Source organism: Andrena cerasifolii, chromosome 1, assembly GCF_050908995.1.
Source record: "Andrena cerasifolii isolate SP2316 chromosome 1, iyAndCera1_principal, whole genome shotgun sequence".
NCBI lineage: Eukaryota > Metazoa > Arthropoda > Insecta > Hymenoptera > Andrenidae > Andrena > Andrena cerasifolii.
This window is the reverse complement of record NC_135118.1, coordinates 3,564,902-3,579,859: the sequence shown is the minus strand read 5'-3', so window position 1 is coordinate 3,579,859 and position 14,958 is coordinate 3,564,902. Positions and strand designations below refer to the sequence as shown.

The 14,958-nt window shown below is 38.7% G+C and overlaps 2 protein-coding genes across 5 annotated transcripts; one reads left to right on the top strand and one right to left on the bottom strand.

The window, feature by feature from the left end:
- On the top strand, positions 1-7,479 carry Vhasfd (V-type proton ATPase subunit VhaSFD). Of its 4 annotated transcripts, none has more exons than XM_076830105.1 (11): positions 1-181; positions 632-713; positions 904-1,093; positions 1,824-2,042; positions 2,483-2,578; positions 2,990-3,195; positions 3,269-3,353; positions 3,418-3,824; positions 3,913-4,026; positions 5,759-5,872; positions 6,319-7,479. In XM_076830105.1, exons 1-10 carry the CDS (start codon positions 124-126, stop codon positions 5,850-5,852), a joined length of 1,551 nt encoding a protein of 516 aa, XP_076686220.1. In that variant the 5' UTR covers positions 1-123; the 3' UTR covers positions 5,853-5,872; positions 6,319-7,479. The 4 variants fall into 4 exon arrangements, with proteins under 4 accessions (XP_076686220.1, XP_076686219.1, XP_076686218.1 ...); XM_076830104.1 differs by lacking the exon at positions 6,319-7,479 and adding an exon at positions 5,954-6,233; XM_076830103.1 differs by lacking the exon at positions 6,319-7,479 and having other exon boundaries at positions 2-181; positions 5,759-6,233.
- Rpi135 (RNA polymerase I subunit Rpl135) lies at positions 6,251-14,166 on the bottom strand. The gene is made up of 15 exons (XM_076830102.1): positions 13,963-14,166; positions 13,547-13,879; positions 12,553-12,792; positions 12,154-12,476; positions 10,176-10,435; positions 9,856-10,098; positions 9,495-9,772; positions 8,240-8,437; positions 8,057-8,164; positions 7,794-7,970; positions 7,522-7,736; positions 7,298-7,436; positions 7,057-7,213; positions 6,559-6,977; positions 6,251-6,488 (listed from the first exon to the last, which is right to left on the bottom strand). The coding sequence occupies exons 1-15, from the start codon at positions 14,029-14,031 to the stop codon at positions 6,279-6,281; spliced, it is 3,369 nt and encodes a 1,122-aa protein (XP_076686217.1). The 5' UTR covers positions 14,032-14,166; the 3' UTR covers positions 6,251-6,278.
- Positions 14,167-14,958: the final 792 nt, after the last annotated feature.

Here is a 14,958-nt window from a genome sequence, read left to right as displayed (position 1 = left end):
GGTTATACATTGGTCTTGTGATCCAACAGCTGAAGGGAGTGCGAGTTGTGCGAACCAGTAGAACTTTAATTTTGCAGAAATTTGTTCATTGAAATACAGGAGTCTTAAGCGACGACAACAAAAATGGTAGACCGCGCGAATATTAAGGAGATGATACCGACTCTGCCAGACGAGAAAATTGGTAATTGCTTTGTGCTAAAATTATTTTTTAATTTGACATTGCCACTCCCAATACTGTAAGGTGTTTATGTGATTTGCAAAGACATTATATTCTTCCTGTTTCCTTCTCTACTTCATTTGTCATTTATTTATCATAAAGGTAGCGAATCATCTATGCCGTAAAAATTCAGTGTCCATAGTAATAATTATATGTTACGGAATCCGTTTTGTAAAATGCCTGTCTGCCCCTTTGCTGTGTAGAGTTTTCTTTATTTTAAGTTCGGACGCGTAACATGCATATCTAGATATACAGTACTTGCAGTAGTGTATTAAATCTTTCTCTAATATTGATTATTCTTCATTCCTGTATTTGAAACATACATATGAAGTTTTGTGCTGCAATCAGTTTTGTTCACCTGTTGTTATTATAAGTACACGAAGTAGTAAATCACAAGTGTTGAAAATATTCCAGATATGCTGGCAGCCACAAGTATTCTTCAGCAGCAGGCTGCTGATATCAGAAATCAACGGATTAATTGGCAATCCTATTTACAGTAAGAACTTCAGTTTAAGAATAGAATCTGCTGTTACGATCTCATACAATTTCTAACAATAATTTTTGTTATTTTAATATAATTGAACTTATCGCAAACATTAATATCTCCCCAAATGCGTCGTCACTGCGCATAAACGTGGAAGAGGCAGATCTGCGTAAGATTGTATTTAATGCTGAAAATTTCGTAGATCTCAAATGATATCGAAGGAGGACCACGATTTCATAGTTGCTTTCGACACGAGCAATGCCAGTGCCCGAGAAGCGAAACTGAAAGAGAATCCACATCAGGCTGCTAGAACTTTCCTTAATTTACTCGGTCATGTTTCAAAAGATCAGACTATTCAGTATATCCTTGTAATGGTCGATGATATGTTTCAGGTATATAAACTTGTACATAAATGCAAATTCATCTTGATTAAATATTTCGGTAATTATTTAGAAGTTTTCCATCCTCAGCGATTTCAATGATTTTTGGATATGTCCTCAAGATCGAGATTCTGAACAACTTTTTCCTGTACATGTTACCGCCGCACGACCTTCGTTTCCGAGATATTTGCGAAAAACTTCTGTTGACTTATTCCGACGCAACGCATTCCACTTTCCAACTTGTCCCGGGTATTAGTATTGGTTGGGGCTAAATTAGTGCAGGGGGCGCGTAGAGCATGATAGCGAACTGATGTGAGTTCAGAGATTTGAACAACACCCCGACTCGCATCGGTTTCCTATCATGCTTTACGCGCCCGCGGGCGGGCGCGCGCCCTCCGCGCTAATCTGGCCCCGACCAATACTAATACCCAGGACAAGTTGGAAAGTGGAATGCGTTGCGTCGGAATAAGTCAAAAGATGTTTTTCGCAAATATCTCGGAAAGAAAGTCAGCTTCGTCGTTTGTTTTGTTCCATGCTCTGGCGCATACGCTGCCACGGACGCGTATCTACTGTGTTTCGCGAATATCTCGGAAACGAAGGTCGAGCGGCGGTAACATGTGTAGGAAAAAATTGTTGAGAATCGTGTCCCCGACAACATATCCAAAAATCATTGAAATCGGTGAGGATGGAAAACTTCTAAATAATTACCAATATTTCTAATTGGTCACATTTTGAACACTAGGAAGATCATAGCCGTGTAGAAATCTTTCAAGAACATTCGAATCGCAAACGAGAATCGATCTGGGCGACTTTCTTGAACTTATTAAACAGGCAAGATGGATTTATAATGAATATGACTTCTCGCATTATCGCTAAACTTGCTTGCTGGAGTCACGATTTGATGGAAAAAACAGATCTTCACTTTTATTTGACATGGCTGAAAGATCAGTTGAAGCTCAGTGTAAGTTCAGAGATGCTATTCGTAATATTTAGTTACACAAATCGAGAACTGAGAGAGTATTTGAACAACGATTTCTCGCAAATACCGTACGCTTCTTATTTGTTGCTTAGCTTCTATTTTTAATATAGTTATGTGTGTGCACAATATGGGTGATGGTTCTCATTAGGTACGCAATGAAATTGATTAAATCATAATACGAATTTCACGTAACATTATTCAGCGACCAGTTACAACAATTGTATTCCCTCGTACAGTTACATATCCTTCTGTGCCTCATCATTTACAAATTTTCAAACTGCAACTAACCATAAAACGGAAATGTATTGCCACTTACCATGCAGCAGATCCATGTCGCTTCTCGCGAGATAACGAATAGGTAGAAAAATGTTCTTGAATTGTACGATAATTTAAACACATGAACAAGTCACGCGGGGTTTTAGTTTGAGGCACTTCAGGACACAGACTTGCATGCAGAAGTAGAACAAGACAACACTGCGGACAAGGAGGCGTTTGAGCTACACGAACAACTCAATCTGGTTGGTCATAGAACAGCTAATTTTTAATATGAAAATATTACGAGATTCAAGTAATTTAATTTCACTTCGAACATAAAACGTAAGCATTCGATACGAAAACTGTTTAAATCTTAATATGGATGCCCAGGAAAGAATTTAGCGAATTCGCGTGTAAGTAATCACTTGTTATCAGAAATCTCCCCGAGTGTGTATGAAATTATTCCTATTTGGGAAGAAGGTAATTAATTATGGACGTTAATTACTAACTTTACATTTCAATGGAAGAATACATCTTACTTGGACTCTCTTTTACTCACAATGGTCTTTTCAATTCACTTCTCTTGTGCGCACACATAATCTCAACTTCTCATATTATTATTTACTTAGATTTTTAAAATGCTACGTATTTCTCTCTATTCTTTTTTTATTTAGAATAACGAGTATATTCAATCTGTGGCGCGTTGTTTGCAAATGATGCTTCGTATAAACGAATATCGTTTCGCGTTTGTGTCGGTGGATGGAATCTCCACATTGTTGAGCGTCCTGACGGGCAGAGTAAACTTCCAAGTGCAATACCAGCTTATATTTTGCTTATGGGTACTAACATTCAATCCACTACTCGCAGAAAAAATGAACAAGTACGTATCGCGCGAAGCGAGTTTCTTGGTTATTGTGCTTACAGGAGAATGGTATTTAATTCTCACATTTTAGGTTCACCGTCATACCGATTCTGGCAGACATATTAAGCGATTCGGTCAAGGAGAAAGTGACACGTATTATTTTAGCAGTGTTTAGAGTGAGTCCCGCAAACATAGATATCCTGCCATCGTTGTCTTTACTTACTTTTTTAATCTTTGCAGAACCTTATCGAGAAAGTGAATGACGAGCAAGTTGCCAAGGAGCACTGCTTGGCCATGGTGCAGTGCAAAGTGTTGAAACAGCTGTCGATACTGGGGCAACGCAAATTCGACGATGAAGATATCACCGGCGATATTGAATTCTTGAACGAAATGTTGCAAGTGTCCGTTCAAGATTTGAGTTCCTTCGACGAGTACTCGACTGAGGTGAAATCTGGACGCCTCGGATGGTCCCCGGTTCACAAATCCGGCAAATTCTGGCGAGAAAACGCTAGTCGGCTTAATGAGAAGAATTACGAGCTGCTGCGAATTTTAGTTCATTTGTTGGCAACTAGCAAGGACTCGATAGTTCTCAGCGTAGCCAGCTTCGATATTGGCGAATACGTAAGGCACTACCCACGTGGAAAACAGTACGTTCGACGAAGCCTTTTTCTTCATTCCACCGCCCACTTTCGGAAATTACCCAATTACTGGGCTTAACTTATAACATTATTTCAGTGTAATCGAACAACTTGGAGGTAAGCAACGAGTAATGCAACTCCTAGGTCACGAAGATCCTAATGTGAGGTACGAAGCTCTCATTGCAGTTCAGAAGCTTATGGTGCACAATTGGTACGTAATTTACCAACTGTTTAATAGAGGTGTGCGGGTACCCGATATTTCGGATCGGGTAGGGATCCCGGAAAGTTTGTTTTCACATAAACATATTCGGATACCCGTTATTTCCGGCCCCGATTTTCAATTCAGAATATAATTTTTCCGTCTGGTTTTGTACTGAAACTTTTAAGTTGTGATTTGCAGTGTGATCAGATGTAAGAATTTTTAAGCAAAGGATATATTACACTCGTCTTATACGGCTAATGCATCTTATTTTAATAAAATAATATTATTTCACATCTTATAACAGGCTTGGGAATTAAGGGGGAGCCCTATTTAGGACGCTAGGAATAAGGTGATTCTTGGGAATTTTTTTTCTGAGAAACTGTTGAGCGGATCTTTTCCAAACTTTCAGGGTATTTTAGTTCACATCCCAACAATAAAAATTAATTTTTTCGTTACAAAGTGGTCGGTAGAAATGGAGATATAGGGACACGTTCGTTAGGACTCGCACGCCGGAGTTGCAAATTTGCGATTGTAATGGTGGTCCAAATTCTTCCCCGAAATAAAAAAACCAAGATTTTTCTTAATTCTAGTATAATTACATTGTCGATGGACCTATAACTTTGATAAATAAATTGAATTGAGCAAGTCTTTTTTCATAAATAGTACGAAATATCTTGGAGCAGAATCATAACTTTTTCTTTCAAGTCCCACCAATTTGCCAACTTTTAACTTTTTTCCCGTTTGTTAGGTTCATCGACAATGTAATTGTACTAGAAATAAGAAAATCCTTGGTTTTTTTATTTCAGCGCAGAATTGGGGCCACCATTACAATCGCAAATTTGCACCCCCGGCGCGAGTCCTAACGAACGTGTTCATATATCTCCATTTCTACCGAACACTTTGTAAGGAAAAAATTAATTTTTATTGTTGGGATGTGAACTAAAATACCCTGAAAGTTTGGAAAAGATCCGCTCAACAGTTTCTCAGAAAAAAAATTCCCAAGAATCACCTTATTCCTAGCGTCCTAAATAGGACTCCCCCCTTAAGTGAACGCGGCGGCCGATTTTGAGAGGCAATTCCTCCTTTCTCCCGCCGCGCGTCTTGGCCCCCGCGGCGGCCTAGGTGCTTGGGGCGCCTCAGGCCCGTACCACGTGAACCGCGCTTGGCGCGTTGACAAACCAAACGCATCGAAAATCGTGCTCTCTGGGACGACGTGGAAACCTATTGATACAATGTCGCCACAATGCGCCACGCGCGGTTCATATGCTACGGGCCTGAGGTGCTCCAAGCACCTACACCGCCGCGGGGGCCAAGACGCGCGGCGGGAGAAAGGAGGCGTTGCCTCTGAAACTCGGCCGCCGCGTTCACTTAATTCGCAAGCCTGTCTTATAATATTTTCCTTGGATCGGATCCCGAACCGAAATAATGGTTACCCGAATATATATTTGTGTTGACAAACTTTCGAGATCCTGGCTCGACGCTCGGGTACCCGTACACCCCTACTGTTTACCACCTTATCTGCCGCTGCCACGTACACGTGATTTCACGAGACCGATCGATCACCACGTTTCAGCCTGAAAATTCAATCTTATTTCACATTTATAAGCGATGACATTACCGTTGAAAGATCTCGATTAATTTTGCTCGAAAACGTACGGCTGGTAAAGTGGTAAAAGAAAAAGTACTTTAAAATCGCGATATTTGAATATCGATATTGAAGCTTTTCGTATATAATTCGTAGGGAGTATTTAGGAAAGCAACTGGAGAAAGAACAAACTGGTGCGCCAGGTGCTTCAGGAGCTAAACCCGGCACACAAGTCCCAGCGAAAGCTTAGATATATAAGCTTCGCAAATTGTAAGTTCTGCTTGAAATCTGTACATTTTGCCTTCCTTTCCTCAAATAATCTGCTTCAAATGTGTATAAAAATCTATATAGGAAATACTTCTTTGAAATTAAAGAAACACAGACATTCCGTTGTATTCAATATTGTTACCAAATGTAGAGATACGAAAGATAATTCGAACAGACCCACTCATTCAGTTCGAAATCTTTTCAAATACACAGATATCGGGAAGAAATGTACATAATCGTTAGACAGCGTTAATTGTCTTAATAATGGATTGAATTGTTCAGTGTCTTGAATTTGTAATTTGAAATGTTTAATGGAATGTTAGAAAAGAGAAATAAAGTATTATTATTGCTAAAAAAAAAAAAAGAGAGAGAGTACAAATATAGTATGTACGCGTATTTTAATATTCGTTCATTTCTCCGCGAATGAGAGTTTTACGTTGATATTACAGGATGTTAATTGTGTCACGAGATATCGAAAGATGTACGGTATGTCAACTTCCCTCACGGACTCGTCGTTACTGCAAAGACGGCACTTTGTTTTCTCATTTAATCCTGCCGCGTTTAAAGCCATCTCCATCACCGGGCCCAACAGTGTTCCACACTTTTGGCAAACCAACGTCTGCGAAGCATTGGATATTTTATTAATAGAGCAGAAAAGGGAAGGGAACTAAAAGAGAATCGGCACTCACTGTAGTTTTGTCTGAACAATGGAAAAGACGGTCTTGAAGCAGAAACGAGCAACCGTGAGATATCAACGAGTCTCGTTCCATTTCGCCAAATCGAACGCCACCACCTCTTCGTCTACCCTTTATGGGTTGTCTTGTTAGAACGTCGATTGGGCCAGTGCTTCTCACCTGCCACTTATCCGAAACCATATGTCGCAATCGTTGATAATGCACAACCCCGAAGAAAATATCAGCAGTCATTTCCCTTCCATCTACTCCAGAGTACATCCTTTCTGTTCCGTAATAATTGTAACCACCACGTTCCAATAGCTTGCCAAAGTACTCCACAGCTGTATTGTTCTCGTTGAACCTAAAGGATGTCGCATCGTGCACCAATCCATGAACGGCTGCTGACTTTCCAGCCATCACTTCGATCATCATGGCTGCCGATGCGTATAAATTTTAATTTGAACATCTGTGTCGGAACATGCGAATTGTAAATATTACGAACATTAATCTCACCTATCGTCATACGACTTGGAAAGCCATGGGGATTGAACACAATGTCAGGGATCAGACCAGTTTCCGTGAATGGTAGATCCTCCGCTGGCCACTTATGCGAACAGATACCTTTCTGACCCGCCCTCGAAGCAAATTTGTCCCCGACGCTTGGATTGCGCTGAAATATTAAAGGAACATTGGCTAAATAAGATTGCGTTGGTGTACGCCGATTCGCAAGACATTAAACTGATATTCTACTAACTGAAATGCGAAATGTTATGCAGGCCCTACGTGGAATATAACTGTGCAATGTCCCGCAGAGCTTTACGTTGTCTATATGAGCATCTTCTTTTCCTTGATATTTACCAGTAACGTATTTTGTCTGGTCCGCATCATAGTAGCTGTCAAGAAAGATTACTCGCAACGTCTTACATAAAGTGAGATTGCAAGTAGCAGGTATCCTTAAGCACATAACAAGTAACTTACCAATAGTAGACATCACCTTCAGAGATAATAGTTCCTGGTATAGGAAGGCCGTCAGCATCCAATTTCTCGGCAAGCTCAGGTTTATCCGGGTTCCTTTCGAAATAACTTTTTTGATCTTTCAAATCTACGAATTCAGATTTATAAATCATTCCGTGTGCAAAGCCTCTGTCATACGCTGCTTTGTTTATAATCATTGCGTCTTCCATATCGTATCCCTATAAATGCACATACCGTACTGAAAACATCCTGTTAACATTGTTAGTGACACTTACAGTGTATGAAATAACAGCGACTATCGCATTAGTGCCCATAGCAAAATCATCGAGATTAATCTTGTCGTGATGTACAGGTCGAAACAGCGGCGTCGAGGGTGTTTGCAACCTATACAATTTTGTTTCCGATTGCAATTGCCACGTATGGCAGGGAGTGCCCATGGTTTGTTTACCCATCTAAAAGGAAATTGAACTTTCGTGAACTTAAACGTCTGAAAATCTCTTAGCTAATATACTAAAGGAAATGCATAGAAATCTTTTACCTGACACTGGTACATGTTTCGTGGACTTTGATTGCAGTCTGGCATTGGGATGAGACTAGCCAGATTGCTCAGAAAAGCTGTCTTCGACAGCTCTTGGTGCGACGTCAGCTGCAATAATAAATTAAATGAGAAACTGACGAATTATATGAAACAACATAAAAAGGATAGAATGATTTATATTACTCCTTCGTAGGCTTCTTCGGGTGTAACGCAGATGTTTAAGTATACTTGTTCGAATGTTCCTATGTATTCGATCTTCTTAGCGGCCAAATTCATTACTGGCCTCATCATGCGAGCTGGATTCGTGAATAAATATAGTCCTGGATACTGCGCTGGTACATTTTTCTTTGGCACCAGCACTATTTCTAATGTATGTGGGATCTAAAAACAGATCATGGGACAAGCAAATTTAAGGGGAGCATAAAAAAATAGGCGATCTTTAGGAATTAATTAAAGGAAAACTACTATATATAATTTAATGGGATTTGTTGCAGTGAATTAAAGACGTCTTAAATTATAAAAATATATTTTTTTGTTTCATAATTAATCATTGTAGACGGCACTGGGGAGTCGTTAAAGTCAAGGCGTCAAAAAATTGATCCAAATCGGTGGGATCTGTATCTCCAAAAGTTATTATCCGATTCGACTGAAACTTTTTTTATTTTGAAGAATATACTTCTGGCTAGGGGGGGGGGGAGGTACCAGAAAAAAATACAAAAAATTGAAAATTTATAATTTCCAAGGCGTTGAAAGGATGAAAAGTATAGGGAGTGATTTCAAACTTCAAGTGTCGTTATTTTATAAAAGAATGTTATTTTGTAATTTTTTTCCGGTTTCCCCCCTAGCCAGAAGTATATTCTTCAAAATAAAAAAAGTTTCAGTCGAATCGGATAGTAACTTTTGAAAATACAGGTCCTACCGTTTTGAGGACACTGTTTCGAGAGAAACGCGTTTAAAGTTTTACGTGGGCGCTACTCAAATGCCTATAACTTCGGGAATTTTACGAATTTCAACAAATCCTTTTAAACACTTATTCCGAAAACGTTGAACATTCGAAAAAATGAGATTAAAAAAAAATCAACTTTTAGACAGGGATTCTAACCCGTCCGGAGCGGGTTACTAGTAACATAAGACAGTCTGGTTCAGACAGCCACTTAACGTACTCTGGTCATCCGGCCGAAAAAATGAGCAATCTTTATGATTTTTTTTACTGAATGAATAACAAATATAATCGTGCAAAACTTTTTACACAATATTCATCTACTTGTGCCCTGCTCAATATTTCGGTCAGATGACCAGAGTACCCCCTTAAGTGGCTGTCTGGACTAGACTGTCTTATGTTACTAGTAATCGGCTCCGAGCGGGTTACAATCCTTGCCTTTAGACCGGGAGGTCCCCTTAAATTAAATTTAAATTTAATGTTAAGTGTATTACCTACCTCTTCTCCTTTTATTTTAAGTATTCTCAGCTTGTCCGTCACTCTGGCAATTATGTTGTTTTCTATTAATCCAATCAATTTTCCATCCAATATTACGATGTACGAGTTTTTCCAATTGTCAGCAATAGATAGCGGTATCATTCCAAGATCCATCAATACAATAGGGATATTGGCTTTTAATTTCGGATCTGGGTGTTTCGTGATTATGCAGTTCATTGTTAAGTGATTGAGGAGGCCACAAGGCGCACCGTCGGGTGTATGTACAGGACAGATGAATCCTACGTAATTAATAATTACAGAAATTCTTTTCAACTGATAGCGAAAATTTTATAATATATCTGTAAGCGTAACCAAGCATTACCCCATGCATCTGGCAATAATTGTCTAGCTTCGGTGGTCCTCATCTCTTGGAAAAAGGAACCCCTATGTATGGCGCGAAAGTGGCTCATGTAACGCATCCGGTTAATATTCTCAGCAATGATCGTAAGACCTGTGTTTTGCATCAGTCCTAGACCTGTCGGTGACTTTAAATTTCCAGTCGATATGAAATTCTCCATCTGTGACTCAAGGGAGTTTCCATACTTCATTACGTTCAACATTTCCTCTGTTATTGATACGTAAAACAGTTCTGTTAATAACCGGAATATTTGAAAGCTCTGCATTAGTTCCTGAAATACTTACGCACGTTTAAAGTGTACCTATTACCAGCGCTCCTTGAACGCTTTAAAATTCCGAATTTAAGACCAGTCAGCCAAGCGTGCAGCTTCTCTTTTAATACTTGCAAATACAAATGACCACCAAGCAAGCATTCCTGCATCATCACAGCATCAGCTCCTTCGACGGCGCACTTATTCTGGGCGAGAGCAAACAGCTTTTTCATCATAAAGACAAGTAAATGAAATTTATCCAGAGGTTTGTTAAGGTGAATGGCTATGCAGTGCCTGAAAGTATGAAAGCAATTGTGTATTAAGCATGGAAAACGAGCTGCATGGACAGTAGGGTGGGCCGAAAAAATCAAATTTTCGAGACTCGAAAGAGCCTAGTGTGGAAAAATTGCGTCCGGGGAAGACAAATATAGGCAAAAAAAGTTTTTTTGCAATCGAACAATATTTAACCGGGTCCAAACGGGGTGAAAGTTTTTAATTTTTTACCAAGTTTGGCGACTTCTGTATATTTTAATCAAATTTGCATATTTCACTGTTGAGCATCAGAAAATATTATTTAAGCATATAAACACGTGAAATACTGTTTTATATATTGTGGCTAAGCGGAGCATGTGTTTCTATTTTTGGATGTAACGCGGTTCTAATGAAAGAAGAACATATCTCATTTTGATCTGTAACATTCAATTGCCATTTCTTGCTAGATTTTTGTGCGCTGAAAACGAATCCGCAAATCGTTTGTCGCCACCACCCTCTGCTGTTTTCAAGAAATTCAATTTTGAAAAAAAAAAATGTAAATTTTCAACTTTGAACATCTTTTGAGTTCAAATAGTAATAGTTAGTCGGTTGCTTGTTCTGCCAAATTATTCTATAAACTCTCGCGAACACAACGATACAAGTTATTATTGTATTAACATTTAAATATATTTAAATAATGATCAAATGGAAAAGGACACCCGAAATGCACAAATGTTTGTAGATATCTCTCTCTATATATATATATCAAAAACTAAAGGTGTAGGGGAAAATCTGACAACTCCACGCTATACAGCAGACAGTTTCCCTCCGGAAAACACCAACAAAACTGGTAAGTCACGTTTTGTTTTTAAGCGGAGCCGACAGTGGTAGTGGCTGTCGCTGAGCGGCAGTAGGTACGCCCGCCGCTGTTGGCTTCTGTATTGAAAACAAAACGTGTCTTGCTACTTCTTCTGATGGTTTCCGGGGGAAAAATGTCTGCTGCATCGCGTGGAACAGTGAGATTTTCTCCTAGACCCTTATTTGCTGAACTATACAGAAAGATATCTGCAAAGATTTGTACATCTCGGGTGTCATTTTCCATTTGATCGTTGTTGAAATATATTTAAATGTTAATAATGCAATAATAACTTATATCGTTGTGTTTGCGACGGTTCATAGAATAATTTTACCGAATTACTATTACTATTTGATCTGAACAGATGTTAAAAGTTGAAAATTCACATTTTTTTTTCAAAATCGAATTTCTCGAAAACAGAGGGTGGTGGCGACAAACGGTTTGCGGATTCGTTTTCAGCGCGCAAAAATCTACAAGAAATGAATGTTAGAGATCAATATGGCTGTTGACCGGCTCTTGAATCAATGAAATATGTTCCTCTTTCACTACCAACCGCGATAGGTCCAAAAATAGAAACACATAGATACTAAGCTTCGCGACAATATATAAAACACTATTCCACGTGTTTTGTTGCTTAAATAATATTTTCTGATACTCAACAGTGAAATATGAGAATTTTATAAAAATATACAGACGTCGCCGGACTTAAATATTTGCAGACTTTAATATACTTTATTATTAAATATACTTTAAATATTGACCGATTTGAAAAAAACTTGTTTTGCCTCTGTTTGTCTTCCCCAGACGCAACTTTTCCGCACCAGGCTGTTTCGAGTTTCGAAAATTTGATTTTTTCGGCCCACCCTAATGGACATTAAGTATATTATTATATTTAATAACTGACTTAATGATGAAGTCACAGATGTCTATGTCAGTGGCGTCATGAGGCACTTCGAAGAATTTTACCCTAAACATCCTCCCAATATAAGCTTTGCATTCCTCGTGGCTGTGTAAATCTTGTTCGTGTATTGCTCGTAACATATTTAGGATGCAACCTTTATAATAAAGCTCGTCTTCACAGCCAGCTGTTAATGCGTTGTAAATAAAAATGTCTGAGACATCAGCCAAACACTTTAGCATCAGAATCAATGGTACATAGTACAAAACCTTTCTATACGTAAACATTAACTTCGTGGAACCATCAGTTACATAGTGCAAAGTGTTGTTCTGTAAAATATATATCCTTTAGCACAATTTAGTTCGTAAGAAACCTTTAACACCTTTCATCGTACAAAATAGATACCGCTGCAGTGTTGTCGTCCCGTACACTTCTTAAAAGCAGGCCAAGATCGCTGAACTGTATACCACGAGCTTTCCATCCAGACCTCCTAATAGCGATAGGGTAATTTCTTCTAGTCATTAACAGCATTCTTATAATTCTCTCTAGTCCCTTGACTACGAAGTATCCACCCCATTCTTGTTCATGCTCTCCATGACTGACTAAGTCCTTTGGACTCATTTTATTCAGATGGCATCGATTAGACTACACCGTCAAACATAAATCAGATACCAGGGCTTGAAACGGTTCCGAAAATAACTGTTTAAAACTGTTATATAAAGGTTCTGATTAAACGATTATGGAGAACTTTTATTCCAAATAACTGTTACGAAGAACCAAAATTTCCAACTATTATCTGTTTCGGTTACGGTTCCTATTTCCCTCTTCGTATCAGTTCGATAACCATTATTTTTCTCGGTGCTATATCGGTTCCGAAGCGGTTCCAGAATCAATTCTTATATCGACTTTTCCCTAATTGATATCATTCATTATCGTAGCTGTAGATTGCTGCAGATGTTCATCTTTTTTTACAAAATCCTTATAGAAACTTATATTATTATTAAATCCTTATAGAATCCATATTATTATATATAATATGTATACATGTTTCTTCTTCTCCTATAAGGATTTTGTAAAGAATATGCACATATACAGTAATCTGCAGCTACAATAATTAATGATATCAATTAGGGAAAAGTCGATACAAGAATTGATTCTAGAACTGTTTTGGGACCGATGTAGAACCGAAAAAATAACGGTTATGGAACCGATACAAGGAAGGAAATAGGAACCGTAACTGAAACAGATAATAGTTGGAAATTTCGGTTCTTCATAACAGTTATTCGGAATAAAAGTTCTTCATAACCGTTTGGGGAACCGAAATCGATATTATAACAGTTTTCAAGCCCCGTCAGATACACAGAAATCCTCGACTGTCTAGAACGATACTACTACGTACCTTAACCATAATCGGAATTTCTCCTAAGTCTCTTTCGAGAGCCTCCTGTGTTTTCCCGTTAATAGACCAACCCAATTTGGCTGTTATTTTCCCTTTGTACGTGCATCCTCGCTGCCGACACTCCGTAGGATAAATCTTATGATTTTTCACACCTACCGTGCCGGATGGAACAGCGGGTTGATGTATAGACACATCGTCAACCCACAGAGCTACTTTGTCCTCGTTCGGTAGAAGAACGTAGACTAGTGGATTATCCCTGACAGCTTCGGACAGGCCATCCTCCAACATGTAATTGAAGGAATCTATATGCGGTGTGCCCAAACATTGCAACAACTAAAGTAATGTAGAAAGCGTTAGTTGCGTGTTGACGTTTTCGGGAAAGAAGATAATGTGAATGTAAAACAGTGGACACTTACGGAATTTTGCTTTTCAGCCGGTTTACCGAAAAGGTCCGATGTATTAGTTAATTTCGGCTCGATCAACATTTTTCTATTTCTTTCGTAAATATATCACTTCGCGCGTAATTCTAACATATTAGATATACGGTACACTTGAATACACGTGCCTGGACAAACGAGTTGAAACGGGTTGCACTCACGTGGAGCGATAAACAGTAGGAACAGCAATACACTGAAATGAGAATGTATTGCAAATAAAACTCGGTCCAGGTGGCGCCCTGATCGTATTGCTCAAGATAGCGTCTGAGCATGCGCATGATGACGCTGTGACGTCGAACCAATCAACGCCAAGATGAAGCTTGAATCGTGCGAAGTTGATTGAACAAGACAATTTGTAACGAATAACTTTGAACGAAATAAAGATTATTGAACTGAACTAAATTAAATTATTGAATATTAACCAGAACTATTAAGAAACGAACAAAGATATTTAAAGATTGATCAAAGGTTGGGTTTTATTATAACACGTCAGTGCTTTTACAATGCCGGTGATGAATTGAGAGGCGAAGAAACAGGCTTTTTCTTATGTTCGTTCCACTTTTTAAAATTAATACATTGTTTTCGAGCGATAAGAAAGGAGGCGAAGACAAATGTCAAATGTAATAAACTTCATCCTTGACTCTTTAAAGTTCGAACTTCGCGCTTTATGAACTTGCGCTAAACGCCGCTAGGGCGAGGATCGCAACTCGCAACACTCTGTGTAGGGGATATCCGATTAGATAAACTACGTGACTAATCGAGGAATTCAAGAACACATTCGCTAGGTCGGGGAACAGAATATTTATTGAATTTATACAGAAAATGTAACAAAACACTTAGCAACTAATAAACAGAAGAACAATTAATTATAAATATTAATAACTCCTTTCATTCTTCATTCATTCGATAAATTATAAAGTCGCGCGCAAACTGGCATACCACACACAAACACGAAACCCCACAGGCTGATTTTTA